The sequence below is a fragment of the Chanodichthys erythropterus genome, chromosome 18 (genome assembly GCF_024489055.1).
Source record: "Chanodichthys erythropterus isolate Z2021 chromosome 18, ASM2448905v1, whole genome shotgun sequence".
Taxonomy (NCBI): Eukaryota; Metazoa; Chordata; class Actinopteri; order Cypriniformes; family Xenocyprididae; genus Chanodichthys; species Chanodichthys erythropterus.
The window spans coordinates 19433177-19459208 of NC_090238.1; the positions used below are offsets into that span (position 1 = coordinate 19433177).

At 37.2% G+C, this 26032-nt stretch overlaps 1 protein-coding gene across 1 annotated transcript; it reads right to left on the minus strand.

Moving 5' to 3' along the window:
* Nucleotides 1–827: 827 nt before the first annotated feature.
* Nucleotides 828–25804, minus strand: map4k3b (mitogen-activated protein kinase kinase kinase kinase 3b). The gene is made up of 32 exons (XM_067366567.1): nucleotides 25567–25804; nucleotides 20488–20545; nucleotides 20131–20221; nucleotides 19355–19419; nucleotides 19210–19265; nucleotides 19064–19111; nucleotides 18555–18597; nucleotides 18387–18459; nucleotides 18148–18279; nucleotides 17906–17968; nucleotides 15628–15709; nucleotides 15437–15553; nucleotides 14983–15061; nucleotides 14831–14889; nucleotides 14706–14746; nucleotides 13259–13297; nucleotides 11265–11319; nucleotides 10993–11167; nucleotides 10260–10330; nucleotides 9870–9911; nucleotides 9580–9664; nucleotides 9396–9475; nucleotides 8087–8147; nucleotides 7861–7978; nucleotides 7656–7714; nucleotides 7431–7534; nucleotides 7179–7350; nucleotides 6966–7034; nucleotides 4941–5033; nucleotides 4765–4835; nucleotides 4431–4486; nucleotides 828–4345 (listed from the first exon to the last, which is right to left on the minus strand). Exons 1-32 carry the CDS (start codon nucleotides 25660–25662, stop codon nucleotides 4258–4260), a joined length of 2541 nt encoding a protein of 846 aa, XP_067222668.1. The 5' UTR covers nucleotides 25663–25804; the 3' UTR covers nucleotides 828–4257.
* Between the last annotated feature and the right edge of the window lie 228 nt (nucleotides 25805–26032).

Here is a 26032-nt window from a genome sequence, read left to right on the forward strand (position 1 = left end):
TTTACAGTGAACATCAAGGGGTGACCCAACAAACTTTTTGGTCTTTAGCGTTTGGTCTTTAAATATCTATTGAATGACAATAGTTTAATGCTTTTGACAACCAGCAATTCACAGAACAAAACACGTTGTGGTTGGCCCAATGCTTATTCTAGATGCAAGTAAACCTGTGTTTAACATGGGTTTCTTTTGTGGTTTATTACACACAATTCGTCCAAATTAGATAAATTTGTGCAAAATACTGTAGAATTTGATTGGAAGCAAAACCTTTGCAATCAGCAACAATTGGGAAGTGTTTTCTCCTCCCTCTTAGGATTGTTACAATAGGGCTATGGTTGAGAACCACTGTATTTCTCACAAAACACACTCAAAAGAAAATGTGCTAAAGCTGCTTGATAAAATTACTGAATGTTTCTGACATAGCACACAAAACATTTTGCATGATAAATCAATTTTCAATATAATTTTGGGCAGAATTTTGATGATTTTACATTGATGATACAAGTATATACAAACAAATAGGCACACTTATCCATCTCTTGTTCAGTTTATGCTGGGCTGCACTGACAGAATGCAAAACTATATCTGATAAAATGATAAACGATATAATAACTATTTAATAAGTCAATTTAACAAAATTACAATAATTACTCATAAATAAAAATGTTATAAATACATGATGTATACTTTCTAAATAAAAAAAACAAATAATAAAAAAACAAATGTCACATGTATATACATTTAAATGGAACATAAATGGGAATAAAGCAAAATTAGTAATATTTTAAGATAAAATTATTTCTGAGTATAAGTGTATGTATGTATGACAACAATAACACCATTCAGTTGCATCTTTTTGCACCTTGGTTTAATGTGTTAAATCTCATAAAAGAGTTTCACATTTGAAACAAAATATTGGCTTTATACAGTCTGTAAAACTCAAATTATTTTACACTATATACAAAACATGTGCATCACATTACACAAGAGAACAATGCTGTAGTGGACATGGAGTAGTTTGACACACGCTATGTACTTAAAGCATCAAAAATCACATTTGTGACTCTTTTAAACAAACCAAGTAAAAGGTTACTGGAGATTAGGCTCAGACATGGTTTCATTCGGGTCTTGACAAAATCAGGACCATGGACCATGTGACAAGACCAGGGTTCAAAACTGCCGTTTCTCTATAGATACTCTATTTGAAGTAGTGTTTTTTTTTTTATTTATAATGGCGCATGATCTTATGTAAAGTTTTTAAATGCATGTTAGAGGTAGAGACGACATGCTAAATTTGCGCATTCAGCTAAACAAAACATGATTTTGTTATTTTGAAACAAAAAAGGAACAATTAGTTTTCAGATATGACACCATAAAAACTGATGCTAGAAAGCTTCACAGACAGCTACATTCTAGAAAGAGCTCTTTTTCTGACTTCCCCTTTTATATTTACACATACTGCATTCATAAGACATTATTATCTCTAATCGGTTTTCAGTGAGCCTGATAAATAGTTTTTTCTTTGTCTGTTATACTCTACTATTGACATCACAGCCTGTAAGTGCGCACTCACTCATTAACACACACGGCACGCTGAGAAAAGCACACATGAGCAAACGTATTGTGCAAACCTTCAATAACAGTGCTTGGTAATGAAAACATGACACTTGGCTTTTCTGCATAAATAATGAAACATAAAATCTCTAAAATCACTCATTAAGTGGCTCATGATGATACTAAACATGATGCTGTTACAGTATAGGGCAGCACAGACAGTCTAAGAACATACAATTTATATCTATGTGTATATATATATATATATATATGTATATATATATATATATATGTATATATATATATATCTATATATGGTAATGGTATTGCGATCTGACACCACCTCAGTACTTTTCTGTACAGGAAATGAGGAATTAAGGATATTGCTATAGTCTAAATGAATTAGAATGAGGGGGTCATGAATGACATACTTTGTAGGATGAAAAAAAATATATTAGCTGCACTTAATTTCATCATTCAATGCTTAATCCACCGAGGATGTGCTAACAAAAATGGTTCACACAGTTCATAATTTATAACTATAGAAATAACTGCTCTAAGGTTCCACTGTCTGTTCCTGTGCTGTTAATAATGAAATATGGATCTAATGGGACTGGTGTGGCCACATAAATTGGCACATAAGTGAATTTTTGTGTGCAAGATACAGTCATTTAAATAGGAATTGTGATTGGGCAAAATATTTCTGCAAGCACAGTTCACTTTGGGTTCACATAAATGCGACCCAGGACCACAAAACCAGTCATAAGTCACACGGGTATATTTGTAGAAATAGCCAACAATACATTGTATGGGTCAAAATAATCTATTTTTCTTTTATGCTAAAATTCATTAGGAAATTAAGTAAAGATCATGTTGAATGAAGGTATTTTGTAAATTTACTACCATAAATATATCAAAATGTATTTTTGTGAGTGGATATGCATTGCTAAGGACTTCATTTGGACGACTTTAATACTTTGATTTTTTTGCACCCTCAGATTCCAGATTTTCAAATAGTTGTATCTCGACCAATCCTAACAAACCATACATCAATGGAAAGCTTATTTATTCAGCTTTCAGATTATGTATAAATCTCAATTTCACAAAAAATTGACCCTTATGACTGGTTTTGTGGTCCAGGGTCACAAATTCACCCCATCGACCAGCAGAAAGCTGCTTCTGTGTGAGCAGTGCTTCATGCATCACTTTCATTGGACCTTTTTGCCCACAAAAATTTGCTAATGTGACTGCACTTTTGAGATAAAAAAAAGAGGCGTCATAAGATTGAATGAAGAGAAAGAGGCGAAGAAGAAAAAACAGTGAGTTAGTTAGATATACAGGTGTTGTACTGAATTCTGTGACCCTAGTAGGCACTGTATCGAGCTAATCCTAACCCTACTGTCGCTACATTATATGTATGGTCACATAATTAAGTGGGTCACAGAATTCGATATAACACCGGTTCACACAGAGCGCATATTTGTGTTCCACTGGGGTGTTTTGAAATTGTTTTTCTATGTAAACAATTGTGAACTGTATTAGTACGACACCGAGAGGAGCTGTTTACGGGACTGCGTCACTGCAGTACTGAAAACTACGAAGCCAACAAGATGGTACAACACCTGCATATCATGCCAGATATAAAAGCCAGGTAATTTGTTTCATCTTTTAGTAGACTGTCGTGTTTTTACATAAGTTATCTCAGTCATACAGAACTGATGGTTGTGTATCAAGGTGTCTCCGTTGAGTTTAGTTTGCACTGTGTTTGTGTATTGAAATGCATTTATAGTAAGGTTATGCAGTTTGCCAGTAGAAAAAGAAACTCCAGCCAAAAATTTTAAACCGTTACTATACCTAAAATTCAATGTATTACTGTAGAATTGGAATTTAAGGTATTAGATTTGTTAATGTTACCATTACATGCTTTGCAAATCTATAACGGTCTACCTACGTTTGCTTGTGCTGCGTTCACACCTTGTCGTAATGGGGGTTGTGCGTAACAAACTTCCAAATTGCGAAAAACAGGTTGCATCACTTCCGGTTCAGGTCTTTTGTATGTGCTTCCTTAAATAAAGAGCTGTTTTACTGAAGATGACTTCAAAGGAGCTACCAAAGATGACTGATATCTAAAAGTTTTTTATTTGTATTCTGACTAACATTCGGATATTAAAATTGAACGAACCACAAACAATAAAAATAACTAACTAGGTTAGTTGATTACTTTAAAAGTCCATAGATATCGGCGTCAGTTCATACTGCTGTTGACACTTTCTCCAATAAGTGGATGCGATGAGACCTGTTTTGCTTGTTAATGTGATCTTCGACAAAGCCTTTCTCTGTAATTTCGAGATAAAATCGAAGCCGTTCACATCCTCGGACTGGGCATTATGCGGATATATGGCAATACTATCGACTAATTACAAGTTCTACAAGGACGTGAACACTTTTTACAAATTGGAATCTCGTAATTACGACATGGCGTGAACGCACCTTTGTACTAAGGTATCGATTTTGTATCAATACAAGGTTACAGGGGCTGGTATCATACTGAACCAAAAATCTGTAGTGTTTTATTTCAGCTATCTTTGTGTAAGTTTTTCTGTATTGTTGTGTTCTGTAGTTTATAAATGAAAATGAGGTGTACAAGTCTCAGGAATTTGAACTTGGTTGCGTGCATTACTTAGTGTGTGTTAAGGCAGTGTGTTTTCAGTAGCTGTTCTCGTGGCCTGCGAGGATGTACAGATTACTTTGAGCCGTGGGGTCTTCCGTCGGTTTGCTTTCCAACACCACCACTCTGAGAAAGACAGAGAAATTTTATGAGAACCCTTCCGACTGTGACTCTGGTGTGGTATCGTGTGTGTGTGTTGGTGAGCTCTCACCTGTCTGCACCCAGCAGCCTGTAGGTTCGTGAGTTATCGGCGATCTCCTGAGTGATCTAAAGCAGAGAACATCGGTTACCAACATATTACTTACATATTGTCTAAAGGTGCAGTTATATTTACCATTGTTCTTTGAAAATTTTGTGGCAAAAATCCAGTCATTGCAATATGAATCTGCATAATGTGAAGTTCTCTGCACAGATTTTGCTTATGCTTAAGTTGGTTACATGAATTTGCTGCATTTAACAACAGAAATTTGCTTGGTTTGATAGTAACTTAGTGCTTCTATTGTTCAATGGACAGACTTTTTTTGGTTCTCACAGGCATATCATACCTCACTGTTTTTAAAGCTTCGCCCCTGCATTCCATGCTTCCAGAACGCCAAAACACTGTCCTGCAGACACACTTGAAAAAAGACAAATCAATTATTATTATTAATCAAAGCACACAATGACTTCTCCTCTCAGTCTTGATTTAATTAACTTGTTTAAAACTTCATTTAGTTCTTACCTATTGCCTCAATCTGGAAGTTAAAGGTAAGTTCAGTTGACAACTTCCTGTTGGATTTTAACCTGCCCTGTAAATTCACCAATTTTATACACCCTGCAAAATATAGAAACAAATTGTAATGTAGTAACGTCTTCCCATAGATGGAACTGCTGGATAAAAAAAAAAAAAAACAAGAGCTTATGCAAATGCTTGTTTGAACATGAATCAGGTGCTGACAAATATGGAGAGAAAAACAATCCTGTGTGATTTCAGCAACCATCATAGCTTCATCAGGTGGCAATATCAGGTTAAATGTACATGTGATTTTATCACACTGTCTAAAACTAGCCCTTAACTGATAAAAAAAAACATCTTTACCACACAGCTTAAAGTGGTATTGCTTTCATAAATCTATTATAATTAGAATAATCAATTTCTCCAAATGATATTGTTAATTAGTGTATATAAATATATGCATATTACAAATGTACAGTGCACAGCATAAATGAGTACACCCCCTCTGAACAAATACAAAAGATGTATTTTCTTTATGACCACTAATACAAATCATGGAAAGATGGCAAAGCTAAAATTTATTAAACATATACATAATAAAAACTGAGAAATATATGTCATTAACAGCCATAAAATAAGTAAATTAGCCAATTTTGTTTAAATTAAGGATTGCAGAAATGAGTACACACTAGATTTAATTAAACAAATGTATAATATTCTAGTACTTAGTATGTCCTCCATAATTTTGAATATACTGCTCTGACCCTTCTTGGCACAGTGTGTACAAGTTCCTGACAAATTGTCACATCTGTCCTGTTTAACTCCTGTAAGATGAGCTCTTTAAATACACTGATCTTTAATGGGGAGTGTTGCTCATCTCTACAGAATCCCCCACAGGAGCTCAAGAGTGATAAGATTGAGTGCAATACATGTCCACAGAAGGGTTATCACCTTGCATATCCTCATTGTCATGTTGAAAAACCGCCCAACAATGCAGTGTATGAGGAAAGGGTAACATCTTCTGTTTCAAGTTTGTGTATTAAATTACACAGTGGTGTTAATTCATGACAGCATTGATAAAGCACAACTCCATCACACCTTCAGCACTCAAACATCCCTATATAATAGCTTTACTACCACTGAACTTTACTGTGGGAACCAGGCACTTCTCACTGTACTCCTCCTCTAGCAATACCTTAACATTTTGGATGCTGTTAGATCCAAAATGATTGATTTGGTCTCATGAGACCAGAGTACTGATTCCCAGAATCTATATTTTGTAAATATGGGCTTTGGAAATGGCTAACTGACTTTATTGTGCTTTGGCTACAGTATGCAGTTCCAGTGAGAACAACAACCATGCAAGTCATTTCTGCAGGCTGCATCTTACTCTGTGAGATAAACAGTCACTCTTTTCATAGCTTTTGCTGGCTCTGAGACACTCGCTTGGTATTTCTCCTGCTCCTTGTCTAGCAAAAAAATCCCTCATCACTAAATGAAAGCTTAAAATGAAGGCCTGATTATTTCAGGGGCCTTGTCACAAGTCCATTGTTTTTGAATTTCTGTGTTACTTGTGCTATGTTTTCACACTTAAAACAATGATTTGGTAATCTTCTTGTACCACTGTCCTCTTCTGTGCTAATAAATAAGTCTCCTGACAGTCCTCTCCCAAGTGCTTCCATTGTTGTCAGCATTAAGTTTGAGAATGATTCAGTGGGCTATATAACACTTTTAACTGTCAAGAAATTTTTAATAATTTTGACATGCTTCTTTGGTAATTGATTAAGCAGACTTGCTGGAACATTATATCTCTACAGAACCCTAACATGTCTTCTAAGTAATTGAGTAATTGCTGACTTTCAGAAGTTTCAGAGGGGGTGTACTCATTTATGCTGTGCACTGTAAATATCATGTATTTCATTATAATTGCTATTATATTCAAATTGAATATTATTTTAAATAGAAACATTCTTTCATAAATATTATTATATTTTTTATTACAATAAAAACAAATATATTTGATTTACTTACGATCTAAACACACTAGGACAGTGTCTCTCTCCAGCTGAGTCACGTGTATGACACATGTCTGAGGAGTTTCTGGAAACACATAACACAACAAGGGTTCATACAAGACCCAAGAGCAGCACTCTAAAAGCTCCAAACATTTTTTTAGCAATCCAAACCAAAGCAAAAAGTAATTTTGTTTTGAACTGAGACACAGTGAGACTCTGTGATACTGACCGGGCTCTGTGAACGCAGGGGTGGCAGCATTGGGATCAACAGTGCCAAATGTAACCACCTGATCGGGGTGGCTTCCTTTACTGACTGCAACACAAACCAGTGGATAATGCTGCTCAGGAACCACCAACATCTCAAAGACTTCTAATGGACACGGCAGGGTGAGGTCTATGCTCTGAACAGACACAAATACATAGGATTATACTAGGTAGATTCACATTATTTCTCGGTGTTATTTCTCTTTATCTCACTTACCTTTATCAACATGAAGCGCTGCATGGCTTCCACCCATTCAAATAGCATTACGCTGGACTGGAAAGCTCCACATAAGTACTTGTGACCCGTGTATGGGTTTCGCACTATAAATACACAAACAGAAACATGTTGACTGTATTTGTGCAAAGAATATTTACTATTTATGTGCAAATACTAAAAAATGTGCAGTGTTCTGAGCATATATATGAATGAATCTATACTGACCTACACAGCATTTCTGACAACCCCTTGTTTCTGGTATTTTATTGGACACGGTAAACTTTCTGAAAGAAAGGCATTACCATGATAGTACTAAAATGCAAAATGATGAGATTTAATAGGATGTGCATTTAACATATATTTACATTTTTGTATAGCAATAAATTGCTATACAAAAATAAGATTGTAAATAGATTAGTCTGAAACATACCGTGGGATGATTTTGTCAGGAAGTTTGTGTGTTGGTATGGCAACGGGTAACTTCTGCATCTGTCGAGCTTGCTCAAAGAGCCCCGTCAGGTTGTAAGAGTACAGCTGAGATGCTTTACCTGTGGAACACACATACATGTGCATAAAATTACATTTATAGTAAAGCTAAAACATTTAAAATATCCTTGAAAAGCATGCAAATCTTTTCATTATTGGTTTTATCTCACCTGATATAGAAAGCAGCCAGTTGTTCATTACATACACCCATGTGCACCTCCGTGGAACCAGCTGCATGTGATTCAATGAAAATAAATATTCCATTAACACGTTATTCTCAAAATCAAAATTCAATGATTGTTTCTTGTGATTAAATAAATTATCATTTACTTTTTAAAGCAAATACATAAATATTGATTATATACTTGATTATATCAATTTATACTATTATACATTTTATAAATATTGATTACATATTTTTAGCATTTTGACTATATTACACTGATGAGCCAAAATATTATGACCAGTCACAGGTGAAGTGAATATCGTTAATCATCTCCTAACAACGCCACATAATAAGGTCTGGGTATGGGCAAGAATAAAAGGATGAAAGATTTGACAAAGGCCAAATTGTTACGGAAAGCTGACTGGGTCAGAGCATCTCTGAAACGGCAAGGCATGTGAGTTGCTCCCGATCATTAGTTTTGACAATTTACCAACAGTGGTCTGTGGACAAACCACAAACCGGCAACAGGTGACCCAAAGCTCATCAATGGACAAGGGCAACATAGGCTATCCTGTCTGGTCCGAGCCAACAGAAGGTCTACTGTGGCACAAGTCACAGAAAATTTTTATTATGTTTATGGGAGTAATACGTCACAACACACTCTGCTGTGTATGGGGCTGCAGCCACAGACCAATCAGAGGGCCTATGATGACCTATATGTCCACTGTCAAAAGTGCCTACAATGGGCAACGAGCGTCGAAACTGGACCTTGGAGCAGTGTAAGAAGATTTCCCGGTCCGATGAGTCCCGTTTTCTTAAGGTGTCTGCACATCAATGATTTGCTAGGAAACCCTGGGTCCGGCCATTCATGTGGATGTAAATTTGACATGTGCCCTTCATGACTACTCTTTCAGCAGGTTTCTGCCACAACTGCACACATTGTTCAGGAATGGTTTGAGGAACATGATGAAGAGTTCAAGGTGTTGCCCTGGCCGCCACATTCTTCAGATCTCAATTTTAATTGAGCATCTGTGGGATGTGCTGGACGAAAAAGTTTGACCTATAGTAACTCCACCTTGGATCCTACAGGACTTGAAGGATCTGAGGCTAATGTCTTGGTGTCAGATACCACAGGACACCTTCAGGGGTCTCGTGGAGACCATGCCTTGGTGAGTCGGCACTGTTTCTGCCGCACATGGAGGACCAACAGCATATTAGGCAGGTTATCATAATGTTTTGGCTCATTTGTGTGTGTGTGTGTGTGTGTATATACATATATAAAAATCGTCAAGCCTGTCTTAGTTATTCCTGACCTGTTCCATGGTGCTCTCATGAATTTCATTCAGATTGAGTGTATAAATTCCTTCCTCTGCACCAAAAATCAGATACTGATCTGAAAATGTGTCACAAGAGAATCTCATAAAACTGACAAGAACCATAATTATGCTAATTATGTAAGAAGCATTTGATTTGAGCTCTGCATGTGCTGTTTCTCACCCCTGGTGTTTGGGTTTATCCATGAACAGGCACAGTGAATCTTCAGGGGACAGCCATTAAACACTTTAGAGAAACAAGCTCCCATCTGCAGAGCAGAACGAAAGATCAACATCATGGTAGCAGAGCTGAGTTTGAATGGTCTAAATGTAGTTGCTATGACATTTGTGTTAATCCAGGTGTGTTGATACCTTCAAAGTCTTTCAATGTTTGTGTGTATGAAAGAGATATAGCAAGAACATGAGATGGAGAGATAAAGAGACAGGCAGAAAGAGGGAGAGTGGATGACTCACATGTACTTTAGGGGTTGGTGGGAGGCCATTACTAAGGGGTAGCTACAAAAAGAGAAACAGACAAACTCTGTAAAAGGCTATCACAGTTTACCACAGCAGCATATGTTTTATTAAACTATTTTTTTTTTTCTTGTTTAATTAGGGAATTGTATTTGCAAGGCAATAACTAAAAGTCCGATCACTCTGACAAAAATATACCACATCTTTCTCCTCCTGTCCGTAGAACAGACAATGAAGTTTAATAAATTATTAATAATAAAGTTTGGGGTTTAGAACAATTCTAATTATACAACTCTAATTATAACCCTAATTATAATTATGTTATATTTTTGAACAATATTAGAATAAAGAAAATAATTTAAAAAATAACTATAGGGAGATTAACCATACCTTTAGACTAGATGAGGGAAGGGAGGCCAGTTTTTCTTTTTCTCCATTCTCCTGAACAGAAACTCCATTACCTGCACATAAACACTCACATTATAGCTTTCCTTTGAAAACTGAAATCACATCCAAGGAACAAAGATACGCCTTTGTAAATTAGGCTCATTATAGATGCACCCCTATTTAAAAAAAACAAACAAACAAGATATTTGGCTGTTTTTGGTTGCACTGTTACTGCCTGCAGAAAGCAAGTAGTAAACAGAATTTGTGCACATTTTCTATTAATGCAGTGGTAATTCATCAAATGATCAAATAATGGAGAAGAGAATCATAACTGGGCATTTATCCAGATGCACGGTTTAGTCAAGCACACTTTTTGCATTTTAAAGAGCTGATTCAGCATGGTCATGTTTGTTACCTTATTTGCATAATTCATTAAGTTAATTGTTAATGAGTTGTAACTACTAACTCACACTAAGCAGCTCTCAACTAAACTACAGTAAAGCTGCAGCTATGAATGTAGTGGGACTGAACTAATGCTAAAACGACAGTATTCAAAAGCACAAGGAACAGAGGAAGACTGGCAAGGCTGTCTACCAATCACAGGAGAGTATGCTCAAGTGGGCAGTGCTTAGCTTACTTTGCTCTTCCTGTTGTTCAGCATGAAGCCATTCCCAGAACCTATAAATCTCATCATCCCCTGCTGGCTCTGTCTGAACGTGCTCAGATGGTTTGTTACCTAGACTACTACGCCTGTGTGGGGGCAGACGAGGAGGTGGCGGTCTTGGGGGCACACAGGAAGCAGGCCGAGCAGGAGGGGTGGAGCTTGCAGAAGCTGGACAACGTTTAATGGTCCCTTCTCCGGTATTGTCCTCTGAGACGGTAATGTTCTGTGCTGGAGACAGAACCTTCGGCTAAGAGGTAATAAAGAGAACGAGTGCGAGTTACACATTCTGTCAAAAGTCTGCGAGACACGTGTTTTGCACTGGAAAGTGTATGTGTATCTTTTACCTTGGGTGGCAGAGGAGGTGGTACTTTAGGTCTCATGGTTGAAGTGGAGTTACAGCTGTAGGCACAGACACATAAGTGCATATTGTAATGATTTATAGTCATGCTGCTAATCAAGATGTGGTAACACAAAAAAAGGACGCAAGGACCAATGGCACAGTTTCTTTGGACAGTGGAAAAGCACACAGGGATTCAATCAGATGAAGAAAGACACCATATACAATGTCAAAAACAGTAAAGAATTATTACCGGCAAGCAAGAATGGTCATGTGGACACAAGACACACAAACATAGTGCTAAATATGCTCGAGTATAATCTACCTAATCCAGAGAAGAGGTTAGGAATATTTTGATCTTCTTAGAGTTTACTCTTTCAGGAAACTCTAAGTAGGAGTGACACATTGTGGAACTGTCCTCAGCTTGGACTGTAAGCTTCAAACCTTCAAAGTGACTGAAAATAAAAGAGTTTCTGTATGTCTTGTGCTCATCACCAACTTATTAAACAAACCAAAACAAATGTCTGATCAAATTCCATGACTGAAATACAAATCAGAATCAACACACAACATACAACATACACAATAATTCATTCACTATAATTGATTTATAACAAGATTTTCTGAGTATAAGTGCTTGTCCCTGCTAAACTCATTGCCACAATGCTAGGGTGTTCTGGGTGGTTGCCAGGGTGTTGCTATGTGGTTGATAGGGTGTTCTATGTGATTGATAGGTGGTCGCTTACTATCCCAATTCAAAAACGGCCAGGCCCCTTCTTTATGATACATGGGTTCCTTCTTCAAAGTAAATCTATAGGATTTATTTTTCTTTTGCCCATTTTATAGTCTGGCAGACAAAAATTCACAAAAAGTCTTATAGTGTAAAAACAGTAATAGCACATGCAATTGTATTAAAGTAGGCATGAAATAGAAATTGCGATCGTCTCACCTATTGTGATGTATATGAGATGAATGATTATGAAGGCACATGGCTAAAAAAAATTAAAAATAAATTCATGAAGCATCAGAGCACAAATCAATCAGTGTGTCGAATCTGCTGTTCGGAGCGCCAAAAGTCACGTGATTTCAGCCGTTGGCAGTTTGACACGCGATCTGAATCATGATTCGATACACTGATTCATCTGTGCTCCGATGCTTCAAGAAGCAGTGTTTTGAAATCAGCCATCACTAAATAAGTTGTTATTATTTTTTTTTTTTTTGGCGCTCCAAAAATATTCTCGTCGCTTTATAATATTAACATAGAACCACTGTACTCACATGAACTGATTTAAATATGTTTTTAGTACCTTTATGGATCTTGAGAGAGGAAGTGTCATTGCTCCCTATGGAGGCCTCACGGAGCCATTGGATTTCAACTAAAATATCTTAATTTGCGTTCCGAAGATTAATGAAGGTCTTATGGGTTTAGAACAGCATGAGGGTGAGTAATAAATGACAGAATTTTCAGTTTTGGGTGAACTAACCCTTTAACATGTCCAAGGATCTAATTAAGCAAAAAGAATACTAAAGTGTCTTAGCTTACCTTAAACTCTAATTTAAATTAATTTATAAAGACAAATACATATTTTCACCAGGATCATGCATTTGTGCATCAGCAAGCAAACCAGACACACTACAAAACAAATCGAGCACATCCTTCAAAATCACATCCGGGTTGACACTAACAGACAGGAAGTCACGAATGATCACAGGTGTTTTTGAATGATACACATCTCACATCACATCTTCCTCTCACTTACTGCAAATCATCACCTTCATCCTCCTCCTCATCCTCTAAATGTGTCACATGACCCCTGAGAGAGATGAAGAGGGTGAGGCTAAGAAGGTATAGCGGCCAGAGAAGAATGCAGAGAACACACACACTCATACACACACACACACACAGCAGTAAGAGCTTCTCAGTGCCAAGCAGAGGAGATGAGACTGCAGAGGTGATTAGTTTGGCTGGCCAATCAAAAGTGACAGTGGGAGGGGCAGTACCTTTGATTGAGCTCCTCAGCCACAGATTTTAATAGACTCCTGAAAAATAATGAATAAAAGAGAGAACTTGTTATATATATGTACACAAACATATTAGTATAAACTAGGGAAGCGACTAGTCAACTAGTCATCCAACAACAAAACTAGCGGATTAGTGAGGTCAACCGGTTGTAGACTTACTCTTTTTTCTTTCTTAAAGGGTTAGTTCACCCAAAAATTAAAATTCTGTCATTTATTACTGACGCTCATGCCGTTTCACACCCGTAAGACCTTCAGTTTGACACGCGATCTGAATCATGATTCGATACACTGATTAATTTATACTCCGATGCTTCCTGAAGCAGTGTTTTGAAATCGGCCATCACTAAATAAGTCGTTATTTTGTTTTTTTTTGGCACAGCAAAAATATTCTCGTCACTTTATAATATTAATATTGAACCACTGTACTCAGATGAACCAGTTTAAATATTTTTTTAGTACATTAATGGATCTTGAGAGAGGAAGTGTCATTGCTCCCTATGCAGGCCTCACTGAGCCATCGGATTTGAACTAAAATATCTATTTGTGTTCCGATTAATGAGATTAACAAAGGTCTTACTGGTGTGGAACGGCATGAGGGTGAGTAATAAATGACAGAATTTAAATTTTTGGGTAAACTAACCCTTTAATTTTTTGTTTTGTTGTTTTAAACTAGAGATGAGTCATGATGGATGACTAGTTGACCAACAACCGACTGGTTGATTAGTGAGGCTAGCTAGTTTTAGACATTCCTTTATTTATTTATTTTCAATGTTGTTATTTTAAACTATGGATGCATAGTCAACTAGTAATCCAACAACCAACAAGTTGATCAGTCAGGTAGACAATTCTTTATTTATTCAATTTTAGTTTTGCTATTTTAATACCACCGCTGCCACATCATTTGGGGCATTCGTGGCCTAAATGTTAGAGAGTCAGGCTGGTAACCCGAAGTTTGCGGGTTTGGTTCTCAATACCGATGCCCTAACCCCCAATCACTCCCCGGGCGCCACAGCAAAACTGTCTGCCCACCCCTCCTGGTGTGTGTGTCCACAATTTGCAGTGAGTCTGTGTTCACTACTCACTACTTCTAATGTGTGTGCGCTAACTTGGATGGGTTAAATGCGGAGGACAAATTCTGTTACCAAAACTGGTCTTCATGTCATGTCACCAAAAAAAAAAAGAGATGGGTTATGATGGATGACCAGTCAACCAATAATCCAACAACCAACTAACTGAATAGTCAGATCGACTAGTTTTCGACTAGTTTTATTTTCACTTTTGTTAGTTTAAACTAGGGATAGGTTAAGACTAGTTATCTACTGACTGACTAGTTTATCAATGTGGTCGACTAGATTTATACTATTTCTTATTCATTCATTCATTCATTTTTTAGATAGACACACAAATAAAGCATAAACACACTCACTTGTTATTTCCCAGAATGCTTTGGGGCTCTAACGGTAGATCCTACATGAATCAAAAAGACAATCAAACAAGTAATCTAAACAAACAGACTAGATAACAATAAATCAATGTCATAGTGTCACAAACCATCTCATGATGCGGTTCGGTCTCCTTCCTCAGAGGTGGATCGAACCTCACCTTATCAACTAGAAGAGGGCCACACACAGACTTCAGGTTTCTGAGAATTCTTGTGTTTATTTCAGTTGGGTGAGTCAAGGGTTGCTTGACACATGACTTACAGTTAATCTCAGACAGAGTCTTTCCATCTCGTGAGCTCCTGCTAGTTGAGCGGATTCGATGCGGAACAGACACGGGAGACTGCAAACAAAAACACCACAGGTAAAGATTTAAAGCTTGGAAGCTAAAAAGGCTTAGTTATATACACACGTTTTCTAAATATATCTGTTAAAAGACCCTAATCTTTCCTCAAGACAACACCGCAAACCACTGCCGTTACGTGTTAAAACCAATAAACTCACATGCGTTCATATACACACACACTCGCATATGCACACTGCACCATGGGTAACCGGACACACTTGTACCTGGCAGCTGGCAGAGCCAACTGTCTGCCCTCACTTAGGATCTACATCTAAAGAAACAACCAATTAGAAATCAGTGCTTCAGTTTAAAGCCCCAACATGGTTTCCCACTGGTTAAAAGGTAAAGAAAGAGACAGATATATGGAATTACCTCTGGATCAATGTCATCCTCTTCTGCATCACTGTGTGTGCTGTGGTCAGGGTTGTTGGCTTTGTCCAGTAGCTCAATGGCAAGAGTCCGGCTAAGCGGCTGGGTAACAAACGGGTGCTGCAAAAACAGAAGTGATGCAGTGGATTCAATGGAGCCAATCATATATGTTCTCTAAAAAAGGTAGATCTTACCTGCAGTAGTCTGTCAGCTGTTGGTCTCTTCTTGGGATTTTTGGTCAAAGCCATTTTCACAAAGTGATGGAAGTTATTTGTCCTTCATCAACCAAAACAAACCAGATGAGTTTTTCACACGTAAAGAAAAGTTTTTGTGTTGTTTACCACAGAAAACAATGAAAAATGTAACTAACATTTGAATAGGTCATAATTTGCCATTGTAGTAACAAACTTAGAATAGAGGGTGTGCAGGTGACGTCAGCGTCCGCCGTTATGACTGCGGTTACATCCATTGAGTGGCAGCATTGGTTTTCAGTGTGAATGCCGCGAACAGCACACAAAAACATCCAAAAAAATGGGAAAGAGCTTTGTGATTCACTATACAAATTGATTTGACACAAAATCTGAGGTATATTTTTACAGACTGCTGCAATTCACAGAAACAACTGCACTCCAGGCAGAGAAATGTGGATTTGCAGTTATCATTTTGTGTCAAAATGTTGGATTTTGGGGTAAAATCATACCCTATATATTGTATTGTTATATATTGTGTTGACAGCTCATCAATTAAATATTTACCATCTTATATTCTGCATTGCATAAACACTGACAAAAACTGTACAAGTTTTAGAGCAGGACGATATGACGATATATATAACAATGATAGAAGTGATCATTCTATTGTATTTATATAAAGATTTGCTTTATGTCTTTCCCCGGCACATATAAATGTCAGGAAACACGATTCCTGGCTGCATGTCACTATCCGGGAAAGTGACGTCAATGCATACCCTCTATTGAACTAAGACGGGTTTAAAAGCAGATATGTGAAGCTTCTCTTAATGATAACGCAATTTTGTGAATGACCTTTTGGTTAGGAGTTACCAGCATAATACTTGTGGGAATTTAATCCATGCAAAAAACAATAACAACAAACTGACATTTTGCCACAGATTCTATCAATAAAAACATTAATAATGTTACAAAAGATTTCTTTTTTTCAAATTAATGCTGTTGAACTTTCTATTAAAGAATCCTGAAAAAATGTATTAGCAAATCAGCATTTCAGAATGATTTCTGATGGACACTGAAAATTCAGCTTTGGCATCACAGTAATAAATTACATATTGAAATATATTAAAATGAAAAATAGTTATTTTAAACTGAAATAATATTTCACAATATTACTGTTTTTATTGTATTGTTAAAGGTGCCCTAGATTCAAAAATTGAATTTTCCTCGGCATAGTTAAATAACAAGAGTTCAGTACATGGAAAAGACATACAGTGAGTCTCAGACTTCATTGTTCCCTCTTTCTTATATAAATCTCATTTGTTTAAAAGACCTCCGAAGAACAGGCGAATCTCAAAATAACACCGACTGTTACGTAACAGTCGGGGTGTACGCCCCCAATATTTGCATATGCCAGCCCATGTTCCCAACATTATGAAAGGCATTAGACAAGGGCAGAAGGTCTGGATCTTTGCACAGCCGAATCATCAGACTAGGTAAGCAAGCAAGAACAATAGCAAAAAATGGCAGATGGAGCAATAATAACTGACATGATTCATGATAACATGATATTTTAGTGATATTTGTAAATTGTCTTTCTAAATGTTTCGTTAGCATGTTGCTAATGTACTGTTAAATGTGGTTAAAGTTACCATCGTTTCTTACTGTATTCACAGAGACAAGAGCAGTCGCTATTTTCATTTTTAAACACTTGCAGTCTGTATAATTCATAAACACAACTTCATTCTTTATAATTCTCTCCAAAAGTGTAGCATTAGCCGTTAGCTACGGAGCATAGCCTCAAATTCATTCAGAATCAAATGTAAACATAAAAATAAACACTGTACTTACGCGATTAGAAATGCTGCATGACGAACACTTTGTAAAGATCCATTTTGAGGGTTATATTAGCTGTTTAAACTTTTTTTATGTTGTTTAAGGCAAGCGCGAGCTCTTGGGGCGTGGAGCACGAGATTTAAAGGGCCACACACCCTGAATCGGCTCATTTCTAATTATGCCCCAAATTAGGCAGTTAAAAAAATGATAATCTATAGGGTATTTTGAGCTGAAACTTCACAGACACATTCAGGGGACACCTTATATTACATCTTTTTTTAAAAACGTTCTAGGGCACCTTTAAACAAGTCAATTAAGCAAATTGGCCAAAATAGACTTCTTTCAAAAACATAAAAAAAAAATGTCACACTTTTGAACAGTAGTGTATTTTGGGTTTTTTTTTCATTCTATTTTGAACTGTACATTAAATACATTATAAAACACTTACCACTTAACTTTGTCTTTCAGCTTGGGAGGTTGAAAACTGCTCTTGGTCATTAGGAAAAGTGCTCTAAAGAGGAAACACAACAGAGAGGACCAAAGTAAGACAAATGTGAAAAAGAAGGTAAAAGCTAGATAGGCATCATATTAAATATATATTAACTATGAAACAACATAGTTCATTTAGCAGAATCTGACACCCATTGTGCAGTAATGGACTGCGCATGATGGAGGTCACAGGACACACACCTCATGGGGTGCAAGTCAAACATTGGTGGCTCCAACTCTGCCAGCTCAATAGCTGTGATGCCCACGGCCCAAATATCACACAGCTGATTGTAGCCCCCTTTTCTCTCGACTGCAGCCACCTCAGGTGCCATCCTGCAGAGAAATACATTATATACATGTGACTACAGTTCGACAACTAAAATTAAACTATTTAAAAAAAAAAACCCTACCACACAAGAGACAAAGGAGGACTGACATACCAATATGGAGTTCCGATGAAGGACTTTCTTTTTGCTAAAGTGGCTGATATCTGAGCCGAAACTCCAAAATCAGCTGGAGAAACACAAACGGATAGTGCGGGAGAGGAATTCAGTGGTTCTGTTTCAACGAAAGCTCATTTAAAGTCGTTCATATCAAGTATTTTTTACCTAGCTTAACGTAACCATTGTCCGTCAACAGTATATTTGCGCCCTACAAAACAAGAGTGGAGCCACAGTGAGCGATTTTGAAAAATAACAAATCCTCCTCATTTGATTCAAACTAATTCACGAATGAATCATTTAGACCAATTTGTGAACCAGTTCAACCAATTCATTGAACAAAACCATTTCACCATCCATTCACTTAAGGTTTACTCTACACAAAAGCAATTTATGGCCAATTAAATATTTTAGAGCATAACTGAATGTATTCACTATATATATAAAAAAAAAAAGTCCATGATTTTAAGTTCTATGACTTTTCCAAGCCTGGATAACAATTTTTAAAATTCCCTGATATTTCCATGTTGTCAAGAATAGCATTTTCCAAAAAAACACCTAATTTATCTCAGTTATTTTTGCATGTCAAGTGGGACATGAGAGATAATTATGTCAACACTGTGAGGAATGGCCTCCTTAAAATGAGATTTAATAGTATTTGAGAGATCAGTTTGTACCTTTATATCTCTGTGGATTTTTCCTTTGTTGTGGAGATAGTAAACACCCTGACATGAACACAGAAACCCACATTACCAATTTAATCATTTAAAGTTATTATCACACATAAGTATTTTTACGATCAAGTAAATGTGTACATATATACCTGCAGGGTCTCCCGACATACATACGCAATCTGGGATTCTGACAATGGCCCGGTAACTGTGGATAGACACACGTGTATATGAGAGAACAGCTCAAGATGATAAATGCATTATATCTCCCGTTTTGGTATCAGTGATAATAGTTACCATGGTAAATATCCTGGAGCGAGCCCCCACCACAGTATTCCATGCTGATCCATAATTTATCTCTCCTGAAACAGGGATATTAAGACATCAATTATCAAATCTTGTCAGACCATTTCTGGCCTCAGCAGCTTTAAAGAAGTGCATGCTGCGTTGTGACATGTACTTCAACAGGTAGTGAAAAATATCACCAAAGTTAAAAAGAGTGAAACAGAATATACACTACCGGTCAAAGGTTTGGGTTAGTAAGATCTTTGAATGTTTTTGAAAAGTCTCTTATGCTTGCCAAGGCTGCATTTATTTTATCATAAATAAAGTAATATTGTGAAATATGATTATTTTAAATAACTGTTTTCTAATTTAATATATTTTAAAATGTAATTTGTTCCTTTGATGACAAAGCTGAATTTTCAGCATCATTACTTCAGTCTTCAGTGTCACATGATCTTTCAGAAATCATTCTAATATACTGATTTGCTGCTAAAGTAACAATTTTTAGGATTGTTTGAGACTGAAAATCTGAAAATTGTAACATTAGAATGTCATTTTCGATCAAATTAATGTGTCTTTGCTGAATAAAAGTATTAATTTCTATCAAAAAATAAACTTTTGAACGGTAGTGTTGTGCTAGTATAACATAACAGTGTTACTTAAAGAAAAAATAAACTGCTGACATTTAATGAAGAACCAGATGCCCATGTATTACATTGCAAAATGTATTAAACATATTATTGAAGCCAGAGACATAAGGGCGTTTGATTGCATGTGTGTACATGTACCTGAGGTAACTGCCAAAATATGCAACAATGTTTGAGTGTTTACAATCTTTCATCATAATAATCTCCTGCTGCACCACGTCAAAGTCCTCTCCTGCAAAATCAATTCACAAAATAATTCAGTAAAAATGTGCAAACAGACTGAAACATGGAAACTGATGAGAACGGAATGAATTCTGTGCTAAAATGTGAGTGATCAAACAGTCTGTATTCACAATGCATGCACAATCACACCATTGCAATGCATGAACAGGCCATACTTGTAATATTTAACTATTCAAGTACTGATGGATAGTGATAGGGCACTCTCTACCGGTGGTTAAACAGCACTGTGTGTGCAGCAGCGCTGGGATGGCTCACCTGGTTCTAGTTTGATGACTTTGATAGCAGCCAGTTCTCCAGTGCTGACATTACGAGCCTGGAAAAGAAGAGCATTAGAGCTGTGATTCCATAAGCCCAACAGGTGTACAACAACATATTCAAGTGCTAACGCCAAATGCTAACTCACTGACCCTATGATAGTTCTAGTCATTATTATATGCATCAGCTACAATTATTACATGTTCCCCCGGTTTCACAGACAAGGCTTAAAGGATTAGTCCACTTTTAAATAAAATTTTCCTGATAATTTACTCACCCCCATGTCATCCAAGATATCCATGTCCTTCTTTCTTCAGTCGAAAAGAAATGAAGGTTTTTGATGAAAACATTGCAGGATTTTTCTCCTTATAGTGGACTTCATTGGCCTCCAAACGGTTGAAGGTCAAAATTACAGTTTCAGTGCAGCTTCAAAGGACTTTAAACGATGCCAGAAGAGGAATAAGGGTCCTATGTAGCGAAACGATCGGTCTTTTTCGAAAAAAATACAATTGTATATGCTTTATAAACACAAAATATCGCCTTGCACGTGCTTCCGCTTTCCGTATTCTTCAAAAAGCTTACGCTGTATGTCCTATGCCTTCCCTATTCCACTTACGGAACGAAGGTGGCGCCAGTTTCGTTTTTTCACGTAAGTTGAATAGGAAAGGCGTAGGACATACATCATAAGAGTTTTGAAGAATGCGGAATGCGGAAGCACGTGCAAGGCGATATTTTGTGTTTATAAAGCATATACAATTGTATTTTTTTCGGAAATGACAGATCGTTTTGCTTGATAAGACCCTTATTCCTCATCTGGTATTGTTTAAAGCCCTTTAAAGCTGCACTGAAACTGTAATTTTGACCTTCAACCGTTTGGAGTTGGCCATTGAAGTCCACTATAAGGAGAATAATCCTGGAATGTTTTCATCAAAAGCCTTAATTTCTTTTCGACTGAAGAAAGAAGGACATGGACATCTTGGATGACATGGGGGTGAGTAAATTATCAGGAAAATTTTATTTAAAAGTGGACTAATCCTTTAAGATAGTCCTAGACTAAAATGCATGTTTGAGCTGTTTTAAATGAAAGCAACTTGTACTGACATATCTTAAAAAATGTCAGTGTCACTGTTTTGTCCCAAGATGCACACCAATAATGTTTTTTTTCAAGTGTACGTTTATAAAAGATACTAAAAGTTGTCATAAAATCAAAATTGACACTATTTACTTTGATAGTGCATATTACTAGTCTTGTGTTGAACGATTAATCCGTGCAAGTTAAAACACAGAAAAAAATTGTTTGTCGTGGTAGTCTTTAATCAAAATCTCAAAAGTTATGTCCGGTCTGGAAAGGCGTTCCTTCTCTGATGACGTCAGTTTGGCGGCTTGGGTTGAAAACAAGTAAACCACTCCCTTCCAACCGTTAGACTGCTATGAGTGAGAGATGGAGAGGAGGAGCGCTAAGGTAAAACTCTTCCCTCTATTCAATATTCCGTTTCACTTGGAAATACATCACAACACTGGAGAAGAATTGTTTGGAACTTCCGGTTCACAGGGACATTAAATATCCTAATTGAACTAAGGCCTACTCCTGGCTTAGGCTAAGCCCTGTCTGTGAAACCGGGCCATCATACAGGGTCAGACCCACATTTAAAGATCAATCTGATCCAACATCTCATTAAAAGAGAAGTGTGCAATTTCTCTTTCCGGCGTAATAATCAAGGAACTTTGCTGCCGTTCCATGGCTGCAGCAGTGCAATGATATTACGCAGCGTCTGTGACCCCCAGCTTGCACAGGGAACGTGCCTTGCAACCATGGAGACGTTTGTGAGAGACGCTGCGTAATATCATTGCACTGCTGCAGCCATGGAACGGCAGCAAAGTTCCTTGATTATTACGCCTGAATGAGAGTATAGTTCCTAGCCATATCAGCCTAGAAAATCACAACTTTTCATTTTCTGTCGGTCTTAGTACACGATTTAACTACAGAAGAGTCAAGTTTTAAATAGGAAAAATATCAAAACTCTTTGGTCATTTTTAAGCGCGATGCTAACGGTCTAATCATTTTCAATGAACTATGCTAAGCTATGCTAAAAGTGGTACCGCCAGAACCGGAGATCGGCTGAATGGATTCGAAAACGGTAAAACTCAACTGTTTAACTCTAGGGGAGCTGGAAAATGAGCCTATTTTCAAAAAAAGTGGAGTGTTCCTTTAAGCACTGAAAGCAAGGTGGTCAGTGGCCAATACATAAAATACAATTTAAAGGGATAGTTCACCCAAAAAATAAAAATTCTGTCATCATTTACTCACCCTCAAGTAAATAAATTTCTTTGTTCCGTTGAACACAAAGGAAGATATTTTGAAGAATGTGTTAAACTGAACAGTTTTGGGGCACCATTGACTTTCATAGTAGTTTTTTTTTCCTACTATAGAAGTTAATTGTGCCCCAAAGTGGCCTGGTTACAAACTTTCTTCAAAATATCTTCTTTTGTGTTCAGCAGAACAAAGAAATTTATATGTTTGGAACAACTTGAGGGTGAGTAAATGATTTTTCCAATTTTCATTTTTGGGTTAACTATCCCTTAAAGGTGCTAAAGAGGATGTTTTGTTTTATACATTTTTGCAATATTACTTGAAACTGTCTGTACTAACTGATAAAATACTATTTATTAGGTGCACTGAAAGGAATAATATTAATATACATCATCTGTGCACGAGGTAGGGCCTTAAAAACATCAGCCAATCGTTTACGCGATCATCGCATAAACGATTGGCCCCTCTGGCTTGTCAATCACTGCCATGACAATACATGTGAGAGACACGCGGTTGCGCGCTCCAGTAACTTTCCACACTCCACAGGCGCCGCATGCAATGTTTTTGTCAGGAGACAGGAGTAACAACTGCAGATTATGAGTCACCTGCCAATTATGAATGTAAATTGATACTTATGACTGATCGCGCTCAAACGCGTCCAGTCAAGAGCCAGTTGCGTTCAGTCTGGATTACAGTCGGTGTTCAAATTCCATGTGAAAGTATATAAATCTGCTTCAGGAGCAGGAAACTATCGCTGTATGTTCAGCATAGTCAGAATGTTTTAGCTAGTCGTTAAATGTGTGCCCGGCTTAATAACACAGCGAATGCCGGTGGTAAACACTCCTGTTCCAATACTCGTGCACGAGTTTTGGGAGGCGTTCCCTCTAAATGAGCTGTGAAGGAGGGGGGTTGTTCTTACCCATGCGCTCATTTCAAAAACTCAGTCGACAAAAAGAACCTCTTTAGCACCTTTAAATTATATTTTAAGGACATTATTCAAGAAAATGTTTACTCCATAATTATTTGAGAACAGAAATTGTTTACTATCCAATGACATGTCTGATGTACTCTAGTAAACAAAGAACTACTAATAATACTCAGATAATAATACTCTAATGAGAGTTAGTTGACATTGACATGTAGGTGCAACGTTACTTATAGTCAAGCATATTAATCAGCATATTAGAATGATTTCTGAAGGATCATGTGACACTGAAGACTGGAGTAACGATGCTGAATATTCAGCTTTGCCATCACAGGAATACATTATATTTTAAATTATATTAAATACAAAACTGGAATATTATTTAACATTATCATATAAATGCAGCCTTATTGAGGATTAAAAAAAAAAAAAATCTTACTGACTCCAAACATTTAAACGCTAAAATCTATGTTCATCAATTCAAGAATATTTTTCAGGATTTTCTAGAAAACACACACACACATTTCTCTCACAAGTTAATGCACAAACAGACTCACAAAGGCTTCATCTATAAAACCGAACTGAGAGACATCTGTCTGCCAAACAGACGTGAGGATGATGTCATCAGAGAGACACAAAGAGAATGAGAGACATTTTCCAACATTTTATCTCAGTTTTAAATGGAATTCCATTCAGCACTCCAAGTAATATGGAACAGCTGAAATGTGTGTATCGATGTTCACAGTGCTGTAATGGCTGTCATAAGTAGGACAAGGAGAACATCAAATAACTTTCACATGCACACACACTCGTACAGGGCCTCTCCGATCGCAGTGAGGCATTTCACTGTCCCGTAATAAATAAGCTCCGGGCTGTCTCTACTTTTTATTAAAATAGTTAACTGATAAATCTAATCAGGAGGAACAGATGTAAACAATCAAATTAGATTACACTGCAATATTCAACCAGATTTTATTACTGACAACTATAAATGTAAGTGAATTTGTGAAATGCTCATATTTTCACACCGCTGGGTAGAGCTGAGGCCTAATTTCACGTCTACTCTCTGTTATTATTTTGCTTAGTGGTTTTGTTATTCTGGTCCTACATGTCAGATGAAACCATTCATTCTCCACCTACAACAAGGCTCTGATTGAGTAAACGTGCGTGAATTACATGGCATACACCCAACACACACTCCAACCCACACACACTGTAAAACCCCAGGAAGAGGGAACAATTATGAACAAACAGGATGGACATAGTTGTGGGCAAACACACTCACACTTGCAGTTAAAGTTCAGCCACTTCCTGTCACCAGAGGAAGTCAGACACATTTAATGTTTCTTAAGAACATGATTTCACTTGCCCTCCCCTTAGTTCCTAAACACCTTGCAACACCCCTTAGTAGTGACCATCTGCCACTGCACAGTCTCTCTGCAGCATATTGGTCTATTCTTGCCTTTGTTTATGTCACATATATCACATAAAGAGATGCAGGACTAAGGCTCTCTCTAGTGAAAAAGACCTGCTAGGCCCTGTGCATTATGGAAACAAAGATCTCTAGAGCCTTTCAGAATATTACACAATATCCGAGGCGCAAAATTGCTACAAAACACAGATACACAGTGGTCCAGCATAAACACACATCTGTTGTCTCCCGCATACACTGGTTACATTGGTCAGTTAAGTGGCTGCGTCTTAATCCTTAGTGAGCTGCCTACCTAGACAGCATTTTTGGGCACCACAGGGGCATTATGACCGTTTGGAAAGCGTATATGATGCCTAAAAATGCAGTCTATGTAGGTAGCCTGCTAAATTCTGAGACCCAGTTGATCTATACCTTGTACACATCCCCGTAGGTTCCGCTCCCGATCCTTTGGATCAGCTCAAAGTCTTCCTGTGGATTTCTTCGCGACAGATCCAAGCTTAAATTCATTGTGCAAATCGCCGTTTGCGCACTCCGGTTTATTTACGTGTTCCCGATGTCAAAAACGGGAGGGGGATGATGATCGCAGAGACATACGGTAACGGAGAGATATGACGGTCCAGTCCCACCGAACTACAACAACATGGCCTACTATGCGCATGCGCATTGCGACTGACACACTCGCAAAGTGTCACAGCACACGTATTGAGGATAGGGATAGGAATTGTGTGCGTATAATGAACCAGGAGTTTGAAACCTTATTCCACTTAATTAAAGTAATTTTAATAGATAGCAAATATGTAACCAAGTAATATTTTTTTTAAAGAAAGGTAGCACAAGCATACTTTTCCAAGCTACATATTTAAACCAAAACATATAG

Coding starts and splice junctions, on each gene's coding strand:
- map4k3b (XM_067366567.1), bottom strand. CDS start 25,662: ATGAATTTAAGCTTGGATCTGTCGCGAAGAAATCCACAGGAAGACTTT. Junction 20,222..20,487: donor AGTCATCAAACTAGAACCAG/GTGAGCCATCCC, acceptor TTGATTTTGCAG/GAGAGGACTTTGACGTGGTG. Junction 7,535..7,655: donor TTGTCAGAAATGCTGTGTAG/GTCAGTATAGAT, acceptor GTGTATTTATAG/TGCGAAACCCATACACGGGT.